Raw genomic sequence first — 22,447 nt, forward strand, 5'->3', positions numbered from 1 at the left:
AAAAAAATAGCAAAAAGAGCTTATAGTTTTTGAGAAAATCGATTTTAAAGTTTCAAAGGGAAAACTGTCTTTTAAATGCGGGAAATGTCTGTTTTCTTTGCACAGGTAACATGTTTTTTGTCGGCATGCAGTCATAAATGTAATACATATAAGAGGTTCCAGGAAAAGGGACCGGTAACGCTAACCCAGCAGCAGCACACGTGATGGAACAGGAGGAGGCGCAGGAGGAGAAGGCCACGCTTTGTGAGACACAACAACCCAGGCCTTGCATGAGGACAAAAAGCGTGCGGATAGCATGCTTTTTACCGCCATGCAGTCATAAATGTAATAAAGATAAGTGGTTCAATAAACAGGGACCACGCGGCAACGCTAACCCAGCAGCAGCAGACGTGATGGAACAGGAGGAGGCGCAGGAGGAGAAGGCCACGCTTTGTGAGACACAACAACCCAGGCCTTGCATGAGGGCAAGAAGCGTGCGGATAGCATGCTTTGTACCGCCATGCAGTCATAAATGTAATAAAGATAAGTGGTTCAATAAACAGGGACCACGCGGCAACGCTAACCCAGCAGCAGCAGACGTGATGGAACAGGAGGAGGCGCAGGAGGAGAAGGCCACGCTTTGTGAGACACAACAACCCCGGCCTTGCATGAGGGCAAGAAGCGTGCGGATAGCAGGCTTTGTACCGCCATGCAGTCATAAATGTAATAAAGATAAGTGGTTCAATAAACAGGGACCACGCGGCAACGCTAACCCAGCAGCAGCAGACGTGATGGAACAGGAGGAGGCGCAGGAGGAGAAGGCCACGCTTTGTGAGACACAACAACCCAGGCCTTGCATGAGGGCAAGAAGCGTGCGGATAGCATGCTTTGTACCGCCATGCAGTCATAAATGTAATACAGATGAGAGGTTCAATAAACAGGGACCGGAAACGCTAAACCATCCCAGATGTTCATTGGTCATGTTACTTGGTTGGGGTCCTGGAGTGTTGCGTAGTCGTTTCCAATCCAGGATTGATTCATTTTAATTTGAGTCAGACGGTCTGCATTTTCTGTGGAGAGGCGGATACGCCGATCTGTGACGATGCCTCCGGCAGCACTGAAACAGCGTTCCGACATAACGCTGGCTGCCGGGCAAGCCAGCACCTCTATTGCGTACATTGCCAGTTCGTGCCAGGTGTCTAGCTTCATGCCCGGTTTCAGGTCCAGCGGTGCCAGCCACAAATCTGTCTGTTCCTTTATTCCCCTCCAAATTTCCTCCTCTGTGTTCTGCTTATCCCCAAGGCAGATCAGCTTCAGCAACGCTTGCTGACGCATGCCAACAGCTGTGCTGCACTGCTTCCACGATCCTACTGCTGCTGGTGCTGGGTTAGCGTTTCCGGATGAGGTACAGCTTTGAGATGCGTTGGAGGAGAAGGAGTCAGAGAGGTAGGTGCTGCTGTTGTTATCCAGTGGGAGGGACGGCGGTGCAGCTGTTTGCGGCGTGGGCAACACCCGCGCCGTAGCAGGTGAGGAATCGCTGCCAGGCTCCACAAGGTTCACCCAGTGCGCGGTAAGGGAGATGTATCGACCCTGGCCGAACGCACTCGTCCAGGTGTCAGTGGTGAGGTGAACCTTGCAGGCAACGGAATTCTTCAAGCTTCGGGTTATTTAGCTGACCACGTGCTCATGCAACTCAGGCAGTGCAGAGCGCGCAAAGTGGTAGCGGCTGGGAACCACGTAACGTGGGATGGCCACTGACATCATGCCCTTGAAGCTGTTTGTCTCCACCACTCGATATGGCAGCATTTCGCAGGCCAGAACCTTGGCTATGCTGGCTGGCTGTTACTGCCACGGCCCGGGGGTCATTTGCTGGCAATTTCCTCTTGCGCTCAAACATCTCAGAGACAGACAACTCAACCGTAGGGCTGCACACCGAAGGGCTGTTGGTTGTTGTGTTTGATGAACACTGGGAGACCTCAAGAGCACTAGTCCGGAAAGTGACAGTGTCAGCATCGTCTGATGTTTGTGAATGTTGTGAACCACGCAATGGCTGGGCTACTGCTGCTGCTGAGGCGGGTCTGGTGAACCCAAAGGAGGCAGTGTTGCTGGTGGTACCCTGTCCTGCCGCGTTTGCCCACAGAGTGGGATGTTTGGATAGAATGTGGCGGCTCATGCTGGTGGTGGAGAGGTTGTTAATACTTTTCCCCCTGCTCAGGCGGGTCTTGCACACCTTGCAAATCGCCATGGTAACATCCTCAGTGCAGTCTTCAAAGAAAGCCCAGACTTTGGAGCACCTGCCTTGCTGGCGATTTCTGTTTGCGCCTCTTTTGCCTCTCACTTGAACCATGCTTGCGGTGCCTGAAATTGCGCGCCGCCTACCTTGTGGCACAAGGCGAACTCGTGCAGCAGTGGGTTCCTCAACAGACTCATCTGTGCTGCTGCTACGACGGCGATGTTCTCGTTCACAAACAAAATCTGGGTCTATGTCCACATTGTCCATACCCTCCTCTTCATCTCCTCAAACTCGTCATATGTCATTGTGGGGGGCCGCCGCCGTGGAGTAGAGCTCCCCAGAACAACCTCTGCGCAGCTCACTCCAACGTCGTCTGGTTATCTGGCAGTTGTGTGCGTGGTGTCGCTGCCGGTTGTGTCAGCTTTGTGCCCACTGGCTCCTTGTAACTGGCTGAGGACTCGGACCTCGTGCGTGATGTGCTGGTGCTGCTTAACCCACTGCTGGACGCTTGAGAGGTCATCCAAGTAATTATCTGGTCCTGTTCTTTTGGATCTGTGAGGGTTGTTGTCCTGGACAACATGGGCGGTATTGAGTGGGTTTTCTTGGGTGCTCCCCTGTGGCCTGTACGTGAACCGTCAGGGGAAACACCTCTTCCCTTGCCCCTCCCTCTTTCACCGGATTTCTTCCTCATTTCACTTATCCTTAAAGTACACGCTGACTGGCAGCAGTACAGTGGCAGTACAGAAATGCTATACAGTGGTGGGTGAGCGGTGTACCACTATTGTCAGCAGCGACACAGAGCACAATGCTATACAGTGGCGGGTGAGCGGTGTACTACTGTTCCCAGCAGACACAGAGTGGAAGTAAACACAATGCTATATAGTGTGGCTGAGCCGTGTACACAGAGTGGCATTAAACACAATGCTATATAGTCTGCTATATAGTCACCCCGAACAGGGTGATGTTCTGCAGAACCCGAACAGTGGCAAACACTGTTCGCCCAACACTACTGGGAGGGAACGCAGATTTTAGTACCTAAACACACGATACAACATGTTTTCCGGGGTCAGACTCTGAGGCACATACAGATGGTCCCGATCATCATCCTCATCATACAACTCTTCTCCTGAGTCTGACCCACCCACCACCTCTGCCACCCCAACATCCCCAGACACAGACCCCTCATCGTCCTCAACATTAACTTGGGATGCTGGCCTGAGCCAGACCTCCTCCTCCACATCAGGCCCCATCATCTCCTCAATGGCAGCCCTCATTAATCGCTCTGGCGCCGGACCGATGGACACAACGTTCTCCTCCGGGGAGGGCTGCTGCTGACCACTGGCTGCTGGGGTGGATGTTATAGCTTGCGTGGGGCGTTGGCTGTTGCTGTTGTTGGGAGTGCTGCTCACAGCGGAGGTCTCTGGGGAACTCATGTTGAGCTCATATAGTGGTTGACGGTGAGTGGAGTATTACTGATCCCAGCAATATACACACTGACTGGCAGAGTACGCAATGCTATATAGTGTGGCTGAGCGGTGTACACAGAGTGGCAGTAAACACAATGCCATATAGTCTGGCTGAGCGAGCGGTGTACTACTGTTCCCAGCAGAATCAGAGTGGCAGTAAACAATGGTATATAGTCTGGCTGAGCGGTGTACACAGAGTGTCAGTAAACAATGGTATATAGTCTGGCTGAGCGGTGTACACAGAGTGTCAGTAAACAATGGTATATAGTCTGGCTGAGCGGTGTACACAGAGTGTCAGTAAACAATGGTATATAGTCTGGCTGAGCGGTGTACACAGAGTGGCAGTAAACACAATGCTATATATAGCGTGGCTGAGCGAGGTGCACAGTGGCAGTACACACAATGCTATATACAGCGTGGCTGAGCGAGGTGCACAGTGGCAGTACACACAATGCTATATATAGCGTGGCTGAGCGAGGTGCACAGTGGCAGTACACACAATGCTATATTAGTCAGGCTAAGCCGTGTACACAGAGTGTCAGAAAACACAATGCTATATATATAGCGTGGCTGAGCGAGGTGCACAGTGGCAGTACACACAATGCTATATATATAGCGTGGCTGAGCGAGGTGCACAGTGGCAGTACACACAATGCTATATATAGCGTGGCTGAGCGAGGTGCACAGTGGCAGTACACACAATGCTATATATAGCGTGGCTGAGCGAGGTGCACAGTGGCAGTACACACAATGCTATATATAGCGTGGCTGAGCGAGGTGCACAGTGGCAGTACACACAATGCTATATTAGTCAGGCTAAGCCGTGTACACAGAGTGTCAGAAAACACAATGCTATATATATAGCGTGGCTGAGCGAGGTGCACAGTGGCAGTACACACAATGCTATATATAGCGTGGCTGAGCGAGGTGCACAGTGGCAGTACACACAATGCTATATATAGCGTGGCTGAGCGAGGTGCACAGTGGCAGTACACACAATGCTATATTAGTCAGGCTAAGCCGTGTACACAGAGTGTCAGAAAACACAATGCTATATATACAGCGTGGCTAAGCGAGGTGCACAGTGGCAGTACACACAATGCTATATATAGCGTGGCTGAGCGAGGTGCACAGTGGCAGTACACACAATGCTATATATAGCGTGGCTGAGCGAGGTGCACAGTGGCAGTACACACAATGCTATATATAGCGTGGCTGAGCGAGGTGCACAGTGGCAGTACACACAATGCTATATATAGCGTGGCTGAGCGAGGTGCACAGTGGCAGTACACACAATGCTATATTAGTCAGGCTAAGCCGTGTACACAGAGTGTCAGAAAACACAATGCTATATATATAGCGTGGCTGAGCGAGGTACACAGTGGCAGTAAACAATGCTATATATAGTGTGGCTGAGCGAGCGGTGTACTACTGTTCCCAGCAGCGACACACAATGACTGGGGGGGACCCTGGCTAGCGTGGCTGGAGAGCGAACTACCCTGCCTGCCTACCCAAAGCTAAACCCACAGACAAATGGCGGAGGTATGACGTGGTTCGGGTATTTATTTACCCGAACCACGTGACCGTTCGGCCAATCAGAGCGCGTTCGGGCCCGAACCACGTGACCCGTTCGGCCAATCACAGCGCTAGCCGAACGTTCGGGGAACGTTCGGCCATGCGCTCTTAGTTCGGCCATGTGGCCGAACGGTTTGGCCGAGCACCGTCAGGTGTTCGGCCGAACTCGAACATCACCCGAACAGGGTGATGTTCTGCAGAACCCGAACAGTGGCGAACACTGTTCGCCCAACACTATACTGGAGGCACCAACGTAGATAACCTATAAAGCAGGCACCTACCTATCTAACCTACACTGGGGGCAACTATACAGGCTACCCTATACTGGAGGCACCTACATAGCTAACCTGTTCAACCTGTACTGCGGGCACCTATGCCTGGCTCCATGGGGGGGGGGGGGATTTTTACACCCTCACCCTGGGTGAAATTTAGCCTAGAAACTTCTCTGATCTGCTATTACCAGTGTAAAAATGGCAGCAATTTAAATATTCCCTTTGAAAATCAACAGGTGAATTTTGATTGGCTATTATAGGCTCCACCCACTTCCCTGAATATTAATCTCAGTCACCCAGTGACCATCTGGGCAAAGTTTGAGATCCCTGCCGTTAACAGCGAAGAAGGGCTGCAGTTTACATTTTCCCAGTGAAATTTGTTTTTGGCTCCGCCCACTTTTTGTAACCTGGACACACAGTCACTCAATGACCATGTTTGTGAGCTTTGGGTCCTTGGCATCAATAATTTGTATTTTCCCAGTGAAATGAAACACATCTGATTGGCGGTTTGTGGCTCTATCCCAGGCATGGACAAACTTGGCCCTCCAGCTGTTAAGGAACTACAAATCCCACAATGCATTTGCCTCTATGAGTCATGACTGTGGCTGTCAGACTCCTGCAATGCATTGTGGGACTTGTAGTTCTTTAACAGCTGGAGGGCCAAGTTTGCCCATGCCTCCTCTATCCCCTTTTCTGAATCTGAACCCCAGTGACCCAATGACCAACTGTATCATGTTTGAGGCTTGTGCCATTAACAGTGCAAGAATGGCAGCAATTTTATTATTCCCTTTGAAAAGCAACAGGTGAATTTTGATTGGTTTTTTTAGGCTCCACCCACTTTTCTGTATAATAATCTGTGCCATTAACAGTGCAAGAATGGCAGCAATGTAAATATTCCCCTTGAAAATCAAAAGATTAATTTTGATTGGCTGCTGTACACTCCACCCACTTTCCTGAATATTAATCTTAGTCACCCAGTGGCCAACTGTGTCAAGTTTGAGAACCCTGGCAATAACAGAATGGCTGAAATCAATCTAACAAATCTGATTGGCTGTTTGTGGCTCCACCCCCTTTAGTGAATTTGGTCCCCAGTCACCCAATTACTGACTGTATCAGGTTTGAGGCCTCTGCCATTAACAGTGTAAGAATGGTAGCAATGTAAAATGCTCCTCCCCCCTACAGACATCCTGTGCCTGCGCAGCCACTCACCGATGCTCCGCCCCCCCCGCAGACATCCTGTGCCTGTGCAGCCAATCACCGATGCTCCGCCCCCCTGCAGAAATCCTGTGCCTGCGCAGCCACTCACCGATGCTCCCCCCCCCCCCCCCCGCAGACATCCTGTTCCTGCGCAGCCACTCACCGATGCTCCGCCCCCCCCCACATCCTGTGCCCACACAGCCACTCCCCGATGCTCCGGACCCCGCCTCCGGTTCACTTCTGGAATCTGCGAGGGACTATTAGAAGCCCCAGGTAAATTTAACCTATAAAAACCTGAAATTCTGTTACAGTAGCTAGGTGATGGTAAATCTGAGTTCTATTATTGGGTGTGCAGATTTTGCCGCTCTATTCTCCTGCTCGATTGTTTTGCTGCTTGATTCCACAAGCGATTCTCTGATCTTCCGCTCTTTTTTTTCTTTTTCCATTCACTTCAATCTGGAATTGTGCTGCAAAAAGATCGAACGGTGATCGGACATGTTGGAAATGATCTACTGAGCCGTGTATTACCAGCATAAGAAAAATAAGGTTGCTGCAACCAGACTCCCTATTCTTGTTGCAGAAAAGGTGCTATCTGGCATTTTGGCAAGTACAGCTAATCCTCTTGCCTCAGCCAACTGTCTGGATAATTGATTCTGTTATATGCAGAAGTTCCTGCCTGAAGGTCTGTACTGATTCCAAAAGGTGTTAGCAGGCCTCATCATGTTAATGATAAATGGTGTTAAAGACCCCCTCTACTATTTAAAGGTGCGTACACACGCACCACCGCCGGCAATGACGGGTACGCCGGACCCTCCCGCTGGGCGGACGGTCAGCCAACAGTAGCAGGTGTGTATGCACTGTCGGCAGACTGATAAGGCTGTTTTCTGAACGATCCGCTTAGCAGATCTCAGAAACAACCTTATCAGTCTGCCTGACACTGTACACACCTGCTACTGTCGCAGGAACGCCCGCCAAGCGGTAGGGTCTGACGGACCCGTCGTTGCCGGCTGTAGTGCGTGTGTACACGCACCTTAAGGCAGGTTGTTGCAATCTGCCTCTCCTCCCCTCTCCATAGAGTATATGCAGCAGCCTCCATAGGACAGTACATGCAGCCTCCTGCCTCTCCTCTCCATAGCACAGTACATGCAGCCTCCTGCCTCTCCTCTCCATAGAGTATATGCAGCAGCCTCCACAGCCTCCATAGGACAGTACATGCAGCCTCCTGCCTCTCCTCTCCATAGCACAGTACATGCAGCCTCCTGCCTCTCCTCCCCTCTCCATAGGACAGTACATGCAGCCTCCTGCCTCTCCTCTCCATAGAGTATATGCAGCAGCCTCCATAGCACAGTACATACAGCCTCCTGCCTCCCCTCTCCATAGCACAGTACATGCAGCCTCCTGCCTCTCTTCCTTCTCCATAGGACAGTACATGCAGCCTCCTGCCTCTCCTCCCTCTCCATAGCACAGTACATGCTGCCTCCCCTCCCCTCTCCATAGCACAGTACATGCAGCCTCCCCTCTCCATAGCACAGTACATGCAGCCTCCCCTCTCCATAGCAAGTACATGCAGCCTCCTGCCTCTCCTCCCCTCTCCATAGCACAGTACATGCAGCCTCTTGCCTCCCCTCTCCATAGCACAGTACATGCAGCCTCCTGCCTCTCCTCCCTCTCCATAGGACAGTACATGCAGCCTCCTGCCTCTCCCCCCTCTCCATAGCACAGTACATGCTGCCTCCCCTCCCCTCTCCATAGCACAGTACATGCAGCCTCCTGCCTCTCCTCTCCATAGGACAGTACATGCAGCCTCCTGCCTCTCCTCTCCATAGCACAGTACATGCAGCCTCCTGCCTCTCCTCTCCATAGAGTATATGCAGCAGCCTCCATAGCACAGTACATGCAGCCTCCTGCCTCTCCTCCCCTCTCCATAGGACAGTACATGCAGCCTCCTGCCTCTCCTCCCCTCTCTATAGGACAGTACATGCAGCCTCCTGCCTCTCCTCCCCTCTCCATAGCACAGTACATGCAGCCTCCTGCCTCTCCCCCCTCTCCATAGGACAGTACATGCAGCCTCCTGCCTCTCCTCCCCTCTCCATAGCACAGTACATGCAGCCTCCTGCCTCTCCTCCCCTCTCCATAGGACAGTACATGCAGCCTCCTGCCTCTCCTCCCCTCTCCATAGGACAGTACATGCAGCCTCCTGCCTCTCCTCCCCTCTCCATAGGACAGTACATGCAGCCTGCTGCCTCTCCTCCCCTCTCCATAGCACAGTACATGCAGCCCCCTGCCTCTCCTCCCCTCTCCATAGGACAGTACATGCAGCCTCCTGCCTCTCTTCCCTCTCCATAGGACAATACATGCAGCCTCCTGCCTCTCCTCCCTCTCCATAGGACAGTACATGCAGCCTCCTGCCTCTCTTCCCTCTCCATAGGACAGTACATGCAGCCTCCTGCCTCTCTTCCCTCTCCATAGCACAGTACATGCAGCCTCCTGCCTCTCCTCCCCTCTCCATAGGACAGTACATGCAGCCTCCTGCCTCTCCTCCCCTCTCCATAGGACAGTACATGCAGCCTGCTGCCTCTCCTCCCCTCTCCATAGCACAGTACATGCAGCCCCCTGCCTCTCCTCCCCTCTCCATAGGACAGTACATGCAGCCTCCTGCCTCTCTTCCCTCTCCATAGGACAGTACATGCAGCCTCCTGCCTCTCCTCCCTCTCCATAGGACAGTACATGCAGCCTCCTGCCTCTCCTCCCCTCTCCATAGCACAGTACATGCAGTCTCCTGCCTCTCCTCCCTCTCCATAGGACAGTACATGCAGCCTCCTGCCTCTCCTCCCTCTCCATAGGACAGTACATGCAGCCTCCTGCCTCTCCTCCCTCTCCATAGGACAGTACATGCAGCCTCCTGCCTCTCCTCCCTCTCCATAGGACAGTACATGCAGCCTCCTGCCTCTCCTCCCTCTCCATAGGACAGTACATGCAGCCTCCTGCCTCTCCTCCCTCTCCATAGGACAGTACATGCAGCCTCCTGCCTCTCCTCCCTCTCCATAGGACAGTACATGCAGCCTCCTGCCTCTCCTCCCTCTCCATAGGACAGTACATGCAGCCTCCTGCCTCTCCTCCCTCTCCATAGGACAGTACATGCAGCCTCCTGCCTCCCCTCTCCATAGCACAGTACATGCAGCCTCCTGCCTCTCTTCCCTCTCCATAGGACAGTACATGCAGCCAGGGGTGCAGCTAAGGTTTTTGTGGCCCCAAGCGGACTGTAGCAAGAGGCCTTATCCTGCGGCGCGCGAGGCGCCCCGCGGTGAAAAATGGGTGTGGTTATCCCGCATAAGTGGGCGTGGCCATGACATGTGGGTGGAGCAGGAGGGCGGATTGGGGCGGGGCTGTTTGCGGGGAAAAATGGATGTGGGGGTGATTGAGGCGCGCATAGCGTGGCCATGACATTGTATGGGCGAAGCTTAACCGTAGCACAGCAAATATAGCCAACTATGACCATTAATGACCATTAAATAATAAATGCAGCAACAGTTACCCCAGACACCAGAAATTAAAAACGCAATTTGGGCCACATTTCAGCCGAAATCAAACGCAATTAGGGGATATTTTCAGCCGAAATCAAACGCAATTAGGGCACATTTTCAGCCGAAATCAAACGCAATTAGGGCCACATTTTCAGCCGAAATCAAACGCAATTAGGGCCACATTTTCAGCAGAAATCAAACGCAATTAGGGCACAGTTCAGCAGAAATCAATCGCAATTAGGGCACAGCTCCTGCCTCTCCTCACCTCCCTATAGCACAGTACATGCAGCCTCCTGCCTCTCCTCCCCTCTCCATAGCACAGTACATGCAGCCTCCTGCCTCTCCTCCCCTCTCCATAGGACAGTACATGCAGCCTCCTGCCTCTCCTCCCCTCTCCATAGGACAGTACATGCAGCCTCCTGCCTCTCCTCCCCTCTCCATAGGACAGTACATGCAGCCTCCTGCCTCTCCTCCCCTCTCCATAGGACAGTACATGCAGCCTCCTGCCTCTCCTCCCCTCTCCATAGGACAGTACATGCAGCCTCCTGCCTCTCCTCCCCTCTCCATAGCACAGTACATGCAGCCTCCTGCCTCTCCTCCCCTCTCCATAGCACAGTACATGCAGCCTCCTGCCTCTCCTCCCCTCTCCATAGGACAGTACATGCAGCCTCCTGCCTCTCCTCCCCTCTCCATAGGACAGTACATGCAGCCTCCTGCCTCTCCTCCCCTCTCCATAGGACAGTACATGCAGCCTCCTGCCTCTCCTCCCCTCTCCATAGGACAGTACATGCAGCCTCCTGCCTCTCCTCCCCTCTCCATAGGACAGTACATGCAGCCTCCTGCCTCTCCTCCCCTCTCCATAGGACAGTACATGCAGCCTCCTGCCTCTCCTCCCCTCTCCATAGCACAGTACGTGCAGCCTCCTGCCTCTCCTCCCCTCTCCATAGGACAGTACATGCAGCCTCCTGCCTCTCCTCCCCTCTCCATAGCACAGTACATGCAGCCTCCTGCCTCTCCTCCCCTCTCCATAGGGCAGTACATGCAGCCTCCTGCCTCTTCTCCCCTCTCCATAGGACAATACATGCAGCCTCCTGCCTCTCCTCCCCTCTCCATAGGACAATACATGCAGCCTCTCCTCCCCTCTCCATAGGACAATACATGCAGCCTCTCCTCCCCTCTCCATAGCACAGTACGGTCAGCCTCCTGCCTCTCCTCCCCTCTCCATAGGACAGTACATGCAGCCTCCTGCCTCTCCTCCCCTCTCCATAGGACAGTACATGCAGCCTCTCCTCCCCTCTCCATAGCACAGTACATGCAGCCTCCTGCCTCTCCTCCCCTCTCCATAGCACAGTACATGCAGCCTCTCCTCCCCTCTCCTCTCCATAGCACAGTACATGCAGCCTCCTGCCTCTCCTCCCCTCTCCATAGGACAGTACAAGCAGCCTCTCCTCCCCTCTCCATAGCGCAGTACGGTCAGCATGCACAACTATGGCTGGCTGTTGGAACAATAGTTTCAGGGGTAAATCTCTGCTGTGTGCTGTGATCTCCTCTTCCTGATCCCTTGTACAGCGCCATGGCCCAGGTCCCCACCTTACAAATACCGCACAGAGAAGAGGCACTCCGCTGCCAGCATCAGACCTCATTCCATCGTTCTGTTCAGCTTGATGCTATTGCTGGGACGTTTGTCATGTAGTTTGGAGACTCGATGTCTTCAAATCACTAAATTATCAGTCAGTCACTTTAATCCTATAAAAAAAAAAAAAAATCGAATCTATAAAAATGCCCAAATCCCTGCTGAGTGGGTGTGGGGATTCTGTGCTGGGGGTCTCTGGTGGTGGGGAGGGGGTGTTAGAGAGGGGGTTGGGGTCTCACAACTGACACCAATAACACAACAAATTGGGGAAGGGATGTTGGTTCCTTACTGTAAATAATCAGAAGGCAAAAGGTCAATCAAACACTCTGTGCTTTGTCCCCAGCAGGGGGTGGCCCCTCTCAGTGAGTGACAGTGACAGGTCACAGATAAGCTGCAGACCCCCTGCAGGGACTCTAATTAACTGGCCCAATCTTTATCCACATCGACTTGTTTTATCTCCATCCTCCCCTAATCCTGAGAGCAGCAGCTCCTGGAGAGACTCAGACTCCTCCACATGAGAGATCCCATGTCTTCCCAATCACTAACATTCCATCAGAACTCTGCGTTCATGCTGGGAATACACCATACAATTTTCTGTTTGATTATTTTCTGTAGACTGGTTATTATCGCGATATACAGTATATATATTATTTTCCAACATGTTGGAAATTATCTATCTGGCAGGTAAATCTAACAGAAAATGGTATGGTGTACTCCCAGCATCAGACTTGGGATTCACCATGCAGAATCTGGAACGAGCAGAATTGTGCAAAATTCAAATATTTTTCTCAAAACCCTTTAAAGGCCGGATTACACACTGGGGATCAAAAGTGATCTGTGTAAAAATTGATCCATTAAACTGATCAGTTCTTATAAGGAATTTTTTTTTTTTTTTTTTTTATCCATGACCCTCTCTGCTCCATTACCGTGTGGCTAACTAATCGCAGCTGCCCCAAACATGCGCTCTGATCAGCAGAACGGGCCCAACAGATCCTTTCAAAAGGACCAGCAATGTGAACAGATGCTATTGATTTAACATGGGATCTATTCGGTTTAGTTGTGCTAAATGGACTTATTTTTTTGTTTTTTTTTTTGTTTTTGCTTGTTCACACCAAGGGCGTTTTTGCTTTTTAAAAAAAAAAAAAAAAAAATTTTAATTTTTTTTTTTTAGCGCCAGTGACTTTGAAAAATGCCCTAAAATACCATCTGTAATGAATCCTTATGGGACAGTTCATATCAATGCGCTTAGCCTGCTGTCCGTTCACAAAAGCGCTGCGTATTCCATTTCTACGGCGATTTTACTCCAATGGAAGGTATAGGAAAAGTGCAAAACGCTCACAAATGGCTTTGTGCAGCGATTGTTTTGCAATTTTATGAATAAATGCATTGTATTTATTTTCCGGGTCAGAGTTCACTTCCTGACTTGCCTTGGAGTGAATTAAAAAAATCGCTCTGCAAAAGCACTTAGAAAAACGCTTTAAAAAACGCAGTGCGCAGTGGAGCGCCGGGAGGGGGAAAATCGCTTCAAAAATTGCAAAGCACTGATGTTTACGATTTCAATTTTAGATCTGAACAAAGCCTAAAGCAGCCCTCATTGTGGTGTGACCGCAAAACCCTGCGAATAACTTCACAATCCGCAATCCAGAATGGTCATTCTAGCACCACATTTGTTAAAATCTTAAAGGGAACCTAAACTGAGAAGGATGTGGATTTTTCCTTTTAAAAGAATACCAGTTGCCTGGCTCTCCTGCTGATTCTGTCTCTTATGGTGAGATTTTTCTGATTGATTTCCATTCACTTCTATGAGAAATCAATCAGAAAACTATCAAAAATCAGATTGGACTTGTCGGAAATTATCCATCGTACCATCTATCTGCAAAACAATCTCCTGGTGTTTTCCCTGCATAATACTTTTTCGCCGCAACACCTGAACAAGCATACAACAGATCAGGTGCTCTGACTGAAGTCAGATTGGATTAGCTGCATGCTTGTGTCAGGTGTGTGATTCAGCCACTACTACAGCCAAAGAGATCAGCAGGACTGCCAGGCAACTGGTATTGTTTAGAAGGAAACATCCAGATCCCTCTGTTTGGGTTCATTCACACTAAGGGCCTTTTTCCACTAGCCTGCGATTTGCGATTTGCTTCTGATCGCAAATCGCAAGGTACATTAAACTAATGGAAACTGCAGCAGCAATTTCCATTAGTGCGATCCAATTGTGATGCGATTTTGGTCAAAGCGCAATCGTTGTCCTGCCGCGTTTTGTATGCGATTGAGTTGGACTATAATGAGCATAGTAGCTCAATCGCAATCGCATGGTGGAAATTGAAACGCGATTGCGATCGGAATCTCGATCGCAATCGCGATCGCATTTCATAGTGGAAAAGAGCCCTAAGGGTGTTTTTTGCCCTTTTTTCCAGTGCAGGCAATTTTTAAAATCTCCCACAAAACACTTGTGCAATGATCTATGAGAAGGTTCATATCGGCGCGTTGCGTCCACTTTGCGGTCCGCAAAGCTCTCCCTGCACCATTTTTGGGGCGTGTTTGCTATAATGGGAGGTATAGGGAAACCGCAAAACGCTCACAAAATCCATTTGTGCAGCAATTGCGTGAGCGTTTATAAGTTTAAATATATATACATTGTATTTATTCTCTTCCAGGTCAAAGAATTCACTTCCAGTCTTGCGTCAGGGAGTGACGCAAATGCACTTAGAAAAGTTTTAAACAAAAACGCAGCGTGCAGTGGAGCGCCCGGAGGTGCTAAAAGAAAAAAAAAAACGCAAAACAGCGTTTGCTTTTTTTAGATGTGAATGAGGCCTCAAGGTTCCCTTTAATTGTACTTTGTGGTCATATAAGCGTGTATATATGGGGTATTACAACAGAATTAGTGCTACTTTAGTGTAAGTTCCCCAAACAAATTAAGTCTTTAAGAATAGTTTAGACCATTAACATTACGGAAAGATAAAACTGTATGAGGGTGTGTATAAGTAGACCTGTCACTCATATTACATCTGCTGCAGCTGACATTGACATTTAAAATTTATAATTTCAAAAAGGTATTGGCCAATTGCAATACATGCCAATAAATTACAGATTTGTAAATATAGTTTCACACTAGACATAAGGCTACTTATAGCTGCTGCAAATCTACAAAATGGTGCAAATTTCACAAAATTCTGGCTATTCAGATTTCATTTTTTTTTTCTGTTTGATATCCCGCAGGTTCGATCATGCTGCATCTGTCAGAAATCTTTGGCACCAGCCACCTTGTGGTTATAGCTGGTAATGCATATGTATAGTATTTCTCCTCCAGAAGCGCTCCACCATAGACAACAATGCTGTCACCACCACCAGGAACACCCTAAAGGATCCTCACTCACCAAATAAGGTGGGCCAGCAATGACATTGGCCTTATCTCGCCTCTGGGGTATTTGATAGGCTCCCCACACCCTGTGGCAGTCAGATGCTATCCAGATATCACCTCTCCTTTCTTCCTGAATGTGACCTCAATGCAAACAAATGCTATCATTGCGCAGGCATCTTAGCTTAAAAGGGTATTTATTAAAAAAAGGTTCCACTCACATGTTACAGGTAGTTGGTAAGCCTGTGGAGTGTTAGGAACGGGCTCCACCCCGTGCGGCCTCCCGGGCTGGCCGCCGTGTGCTGGTATCCCAGGGCTTGCTCGCTCCACCACGCCACCGCGTCCCACTACACTGTCCGTGTTACTTCCGCATGTGGCTCCTCAATTCCCCTGAATGAGTCATCTTCATGACGAAATCGATAGGGAGGAGCCACATGCGGAAGTAACACGGACAGTGTAGTGGGACGCGGTGGCGTGGTGGAGCGAGCAAGCCCTGGGATACCAGCACACGGCGGCCAGCCCGGGAGGCCGCACGGGGTGGAGCCCGTTCCTAACACTCCACAGGCTTACCAACTACCTGTAACATGTGAGTGGAACCTTTTTTTTTAATAAATACCCTTTTAAGCTAAGATGCCTGCGCAATGATAGCATTTGTTTGCATTGAGGTCACATTCAGGAAGAAAGGAGAGGTGATATCTGGATAGCATCTGACTGCCACAGGGTGTGGGGAGCCTATCAAATACCCCAGAGGCGAGATAAGGCCAATGTCATTGCTGGCCCACCTTATTTGGTGAGTGAGGATCCTTTAGGGTGTTCCTGGTGGTGGTGACAGCATTGTTGTCTATGGTGGAGCGCTTCTGGAGGAGAAATACTATTGATAAGAAAGGACTAACTCAAGCCTTGTTTCAGAAGCGTACCCGTAGGACTGTCTATAACATAGGAACCCTTTTAGTTATGTACTGTATATATAAATCACATTGATTATTTAAATACATCCTAGAACCATATTGGTAATTGCGGGTATATTCATCTGAGCGCTGTGTAACGCTGTGTTTGACAATGCATATGTATATACAGGATCTTCTCAAAAAATTAGCATATTGTGATAGAGTTCATTATTTTCTGTAATGTACTGATAAACATTAGACTTTCATATATTTTAGATTCAAATACACACAACTGAAGTAGTTCAAGCCTTTTATTGTTTTAATATTGATGATTTTGGCACACAGCTCATGAAAACCCCAAATTCCTATCTCAAAAAATTAGCATATTTCATCCGACCAATAAAAGAAAAGTGTTTTTAAAACAAAAAAAAAGTCAACCTTCAAATAATTATGTTCAGTTATGCACTCAATACTTGGTCGGGAATCCTTTTGCAGAAATGACTGCTTCAATGCGGCGTGGCATGGAGGCAATCAGCTGCTGGTGTTGGTCGACTGTGTTTTATCAAGGGCAGGGTCAATGCAGCTAGCTATCAGGAGATTTTGGAGCACTTCATGCTTCCATCTGCTGAAAAGCTTTATGGAGATGAAGATTTCATTTTTCAGCACGACCTGGCACCTGCTCACAGTGCCAAAACCACTGGTAAATGGTTTACTGACCATGGTATTACTGTGCTCAATTGGCCTGCCAACTCTCCTGACCTGAACCCCATAGAGAATCTGTGGGATATTGTGAAGAGAAAGTTGAGAGACGCAAGACCCAACACTCTGGATGAGCTTAAGGCCGCTATCGAAGCATCCTGGGCCTCCATAACACCTGAGCAGTGCCACAGGCTGATTGCCTCCATGCCACGCCGCATTGAAACAGTCATTTCTGCAAAAGGATTCCCGACCAAGTACTGAGTGCATAACTGAACATCATTATTTGAAGGTTGACTTTTTTTGTTTTAAAAACACTTTTTTCTTTTATTGGTCGGATAAAACATGCTAATTTGTTGATAGGAATTTGGGGTTTTCATGAGCTGTATGCCAAAATCATCAATATTAAAACAATAAAAGGCTTGAACTACTTCAGTTGTGTGTGTTTGAATCTAAAATATATGAAAGTCTAATGTTTATCAGTACATTACAGAAAATAATGAACTTTATCACAATATGCTAATTTTTTGAGAAGATCCTGTATACACATATAATACTGTGTTTTTTGGACTATAAGGGTGGCCACTAATGATCCAATCATTTTCATCCAATCTTACCAAATCTATGTAGTAGAATAGTAAACTGAGTAAATGTATTAAATAGATACTATAGGTAGCCCCTTATATTACATAGAAATGGTAAGATTGGGTGAAAAAGATTGGATCATTAGTGGCTACCATTAGACTCACATTTTCTCTCCCCAAAGTGGGGAAAAAGTCACGGCGTCTTATAATCCAAATGCAGGGAGTTCCTGACTTGTGAACGCCTGCCAATACGAACCAACAAACCACCACAATGTGGGGGACTCCCTGTACTGTGCCCATGCAGAGGGGGACACGGGGCAAAAAGAGGCATAGGGGACAAAACACTGGGAGACACGAGGTACAAGGGGGCATAAGGTACAAAGTGGGCATAATCCACAAGATGTCCCTTCACTATGGATGAACCAGGTTTAGTATAGATTTCTTTTCCCTAAACCTAGGTGCGTCTTATGGTCAGGAGTGTCTTGTAGTGCAAAATATACGGTATATTTGTTACTAGAACACACTGCCACCCTGTGGTTATAGCTGGTAATGCATAGATATACACATAATAGACTATTATTGCTAAATACACATTCCAACACAAGCAACCAGAAGGCACACTTGTCTGGAATCAGCCGATCTCTGGCGGTGCCAGATAACCAAGACTACACCATATTTCATGCTGCCATCTGTTGGAAATCTGTGTAGTGTGTGGCAGAAACAGATTCTGGTCAGATCTCACCCAGAGTGGGATCTATCCAATGGTTGGATCTGGTGGCAATTAGTGTATGGCCAACAATGGTGCGTACACACCGTTGCTGGGCGACATCACTGCTGATTGGACAATGTGTAGTGTGGGCGGTGCCAGTGGCGGGGGTGTGACCATTTATATCTGACCAATCCCATTGTGTTTTGTCCACAGATCATGAACCTCATCCCAAAGTTGTTTCCGGTGTTCAGAGGGAATTACGTTGGCTGGAAGGACTCGGTCCGCCACAATCTGTCTTCCAACGATTGCTTCCAGAAGGTAACTGACCGATGTAATGAGGGGCTGTATGATGCCACTGCTGTGGGCCCAGGAGCACAGGGGGCCCAGGGTGGTCTCGCTGTGACAATTGTGCAGACAACAGTATTTGCTGAATAAGACCAAACTGGTGGCATACCGGCGATTATACACTATATCCCATCTGCAGGAAAACGAGCATTTAATCGCTAATTGTATTTTAAATGTTACAATTTTTGCAATTAAGCCAGGCAGTCACACGCGCAGGAGAAGTGTTACAATGTTTCAATCCATCTCCATTTAGTTACAGCAAAGTCCTCGTTATCCGGGAACTCGGGCAACCGGAAGTGTCCACTAAGCAGCATGCCTGAGGGGATAACGGGGAACGGTTTTTGGGCAGGTTTGGAGGCATTCAGATACTCGCAGATCCCCCAGCCACGTCTTGTAGTCTCCTTGCAGCTCCTAGCGGAGGTCAGGTGACACGCCGGCTTCTGTGCGCAGAGGACACGTAGCCACGTCTTGTAGTCTCCCTGCAGCTCCTAGCGGAGGTCAGGTGACACGCCGGCTTCTGTGCGCAGAGGACACGTAGCCACGTCTTGTAGTCTCCCTGCAGCTCCTAGCGGAGGTCAGGTGACACGCCGAATTCTGTGCGCAGAGGACACGTAGCCACGTCTTGTAGTCTCCCTGCAGCTCCTAGCGGAGGTCAGGTGACACGCCGGCTTCTGTGCACAGAGGACACGTAGCCACGTCTTGTAGTCTCCCTGCAGCTCCTAGCCCAGGTCAGGTGACACACCGGCTTCTGTGCGCAGAGGACACGTAGCCACGTCTCGTAGTCTCCCTGCAGCTCCTAGCCCAGGTCAGGTGACACGCCGACTTCTGTGCACAGAGGACACGTAGCCACGTCTTGTAGTCTCCCTGCAGCTCCTAGCGGAGGCCAGGTGACACGCCGGCTTCTGTGCACAGAGGACACGTAGCCACGTCTTGTAGTCTCCCTGCAGCTCCTAGCGGAGGCCAGGTGACACACCGGCTTCTGTGCACAGAGGACACGTAGCCACGTCTTGTAGTCTCCCTGCAGCTCCTAGCGGAGGTCAGGTGACACGCCGACTTCTGTGCGCAGAGGACACGTAGCCACGTCTTGTAGTCTCCCTGCAGCTCCTAGCGGAGGTCAGGTGACACGCCGGCTTCTGTGCACAGAGGACACGTAGCCACGTCTTGTAGTCTCCCTGCAGCTCCTAGCCCAGGTCAGGTGACACGCCGACTTCTGTGCGCAGAGGACACGTAGCCACGTCTTGTAGTCTCCCTGCAGCTCCTAGCGGAGGCCAGGTGACACGCCGGCTTCTGTGCACAGAGGACACGTAGCCACGTCTTGTAGTCTCCCTGCAGCTCCTAGCGGAGGTCAGGTGACAAACCGGCTAATGTGCGCAGAGGACACGTAGCCACGTCTTGTAGTCTCCCTGCAGCTCCTAGCGGAGGTCAGGTGACACACCGGCTTCTGTGCACAGAGGACACGTAGCCACGTCTCGTAGTCTCCCTGCAGCTCCTAGCGGAGGTCAGGTGACACGCCGACTTCTGTGCACAGAGGACACGTAGCCACGTCTTGTAGTCTCCCTGCAGCTCCTAGCGGAGGTCAGGTGACACACCGGCTTCTGTGCACAGAGGACACGTAGCCACGTCTCGTAGTCTCCCTGCAGCTCCTAGCGGAGGTCAGGTGACACGCCGACTTCTGTGCACAGAGGACACGTAGCCACGTCTTGTAGTCTCCCTGCAGCTCCTAGCGGAGGTCAGGTGACACGCCGGCTTCTGTGCACAGAGGACACGTAGAGCTGCCAGGAGCTGCAGAGAGGCTGCCAGACATGGCAGGGGGATCAGTGAGTATTTGGGGAGGTTTGTGCTATTTACTTTGATTGCTCAAGCAACCGGAAAACTCCTGTATCCAGCATAAGGCAATCCCTGGGACCAGGGACTCAGCTACACATTCCTCACTGCCTATCCTCCTCTTCAATAGAGGTGCTGTGGCGCCTCCTAGTGGAAGAAATAAAGCTCATATGAATTTAGTGTATTAAAAAAAAAAATGAATACAATTACATATATTAAAGTTAATAACTCAAGACACAGGAAACCTTATTTCTACTTGGGGGGGAAAAAAAAACTTTAGCAACATCTGTAACCCAAGTGCTATTGAAATAAAAAAATAAATTAAAAAAAAATGGTAGGACATTAGACTATGACTATGGTAGAATCAGATTGTGAGCTCCTCTGGGGACAGTCAGTGACATGACTATGTACTCTGTAATGTGCTGCAGAAGATGTCAGTGCTATATAAATACATAATAATAATATGGTAGGACATTACACTATGACTATGGTAGAATCAGATTGTGAGCTCCTCTGGGGACAGTCAGTGACATGACTATGTACTATGTACAGTGCTGCAGGAGATGTCAGTGCTATATAAATACGTAATAATAATATGGTAGGACATTACACTATGACTATGGTAGGATTAGAGTGTGAGCTCCTCTGAGGACAGTCAGTGACATGACTATGTACTCTGTAATGTGCTGCAGAAGATGTCAGTGCTATATAAATACATAATAATAATATGGTAGGACATTACACTATGACTATGGTAGGATTAGCGTGTGAGCTCCTCTGAGGACAGTCAGTGACATGACTATGTACTCTGTAATGTGCTGCAGGAGATGTCAGAGCTATATAAATACATAATAATAATATGGTAGGACATTACACTATGACTATGGTAGGATTAGATTGTGAGCTCCTCTGAGGACAGTCAGTGACACGACTATGTACTCTGTAATGTGCTGCAGAAGATGTCAGTGCTATATAAATACATAATAATAATAATATGGTAGGACATTAGACTATGACTATGGTAGGATTAGATAGTGAGCTCCTCTGAGGACAGTCAGTGACATGACTATGTACTCTGTAATGTGCTGCAGAATATGTCAGTGCTATATAAATACATAATACTATGGTAGGACATTAGACTATGACTATGGTAGGATTAGAGTGTGAGCTCCTCTGAGGGCAGTCAGTGACATGACTATGTACTCTGTACAGTGCTGCAGAAGATGTCAGTGCTATATAAATACATAATAATAATATGGTAGGACATTAGACTATGACTATGGCAGGATTAGAGTGTGAGCTCCTCTGAGGACAGTCAGTGACATGACTATGTACTCTGTAATGTGCTGCATGAGATGTCAGTGCTATATAAATACATAATAATAAGATGGTAGGACATTAGACTATGACTATGGCAGGATTAGAGTGTGAGCTCCTCTGAGGAGAGTCAGTGACATGACTATGTACTCTGTAATGTGCTGCAGGAGATGTCAGTGCTATATAAATACATAATAATAATATGGTAGGACATTAGACTATGACTATGGTAGGATTAGAGTGTGAGCTCCTCTGAGGACAGTCAGTGACATGACTATGTACTCTATATAGCACTGACATCTCCTGCAGCACATTACAGAGTACATAGTCATGTCACTGACTGTCCTCAGAGGAGCTCACAATCTAATCCTACCATAGTCATAGTGTAATGTCCTACCATATTATTATTATGTATTTATATAGCACTGACATCTTCTGCAGCACTGTACAGAGTACATAGTCATGTCACTGACTGTCCTCAGAGGAGCTCACAATCTAATCCTACCATAGTCATAGTGTAATGTCCTACCATATTATTATTATGTATTTATATAGCACTGACATCTTCTGCAGCACATTACAGAGCACATAGTCATGTCACTAACTGTCCACAGAGGAGCTCACACTCTAATCCCTACCATAGTCATAGTCTAATGTCCTACCATATTATTATTATGTATTTATATAGCACTGACATCTTCTGCAGCACATTACAGAGCACATAGTCATGTCACTAACTGTCCACAGAGGAGCTCACACTCTATAATATGGTAGGACATTAGACTATGACTATGGTAGGATTAGAGTGTGAGCTCCTCTGTGGACAGTTAGTGACATGACTATGT

General features: G+C 48.9%; 1 protein-coding gene across 1 annotated transcript in view; it reads left to right on the forward strand.

The window, feature by feature from the left end:
• The window catches only part of FOXH1 (forkhead box H1), a 48,269-nt gene that overhangs the window by 18,574 nt on the left and 7,248 nt on the right, over window positions 1–22,447 (forward strand). Inside the window, exon 2 of the mRNA XM_068238452.1 lies at window positions 18,330–18,434. Coding sequence (XP_068094553.1) covers window positions 18,330–18,434 — 105 coding nt within the window. The remainder of the gene's footprint in view (window positions 1–18,329; window positions 18,435–22,447) is intronic.

This window comes from Hyperolius riggenbachi, chromosome 5 (genome assembly GCF_040937935.1).
Source record: "Hyperolius riggenbachi isolate aHypRig1 chromosome 5, aHypRig1.pri, whole genome shotgun sequence".
NCBI classification, from domain to species: Eukaryota; Metazoa; Chordata; class Amphibia; order Anura; family Hyperoliidae; genus Hyperolius; species Hyperolius riggenbachi.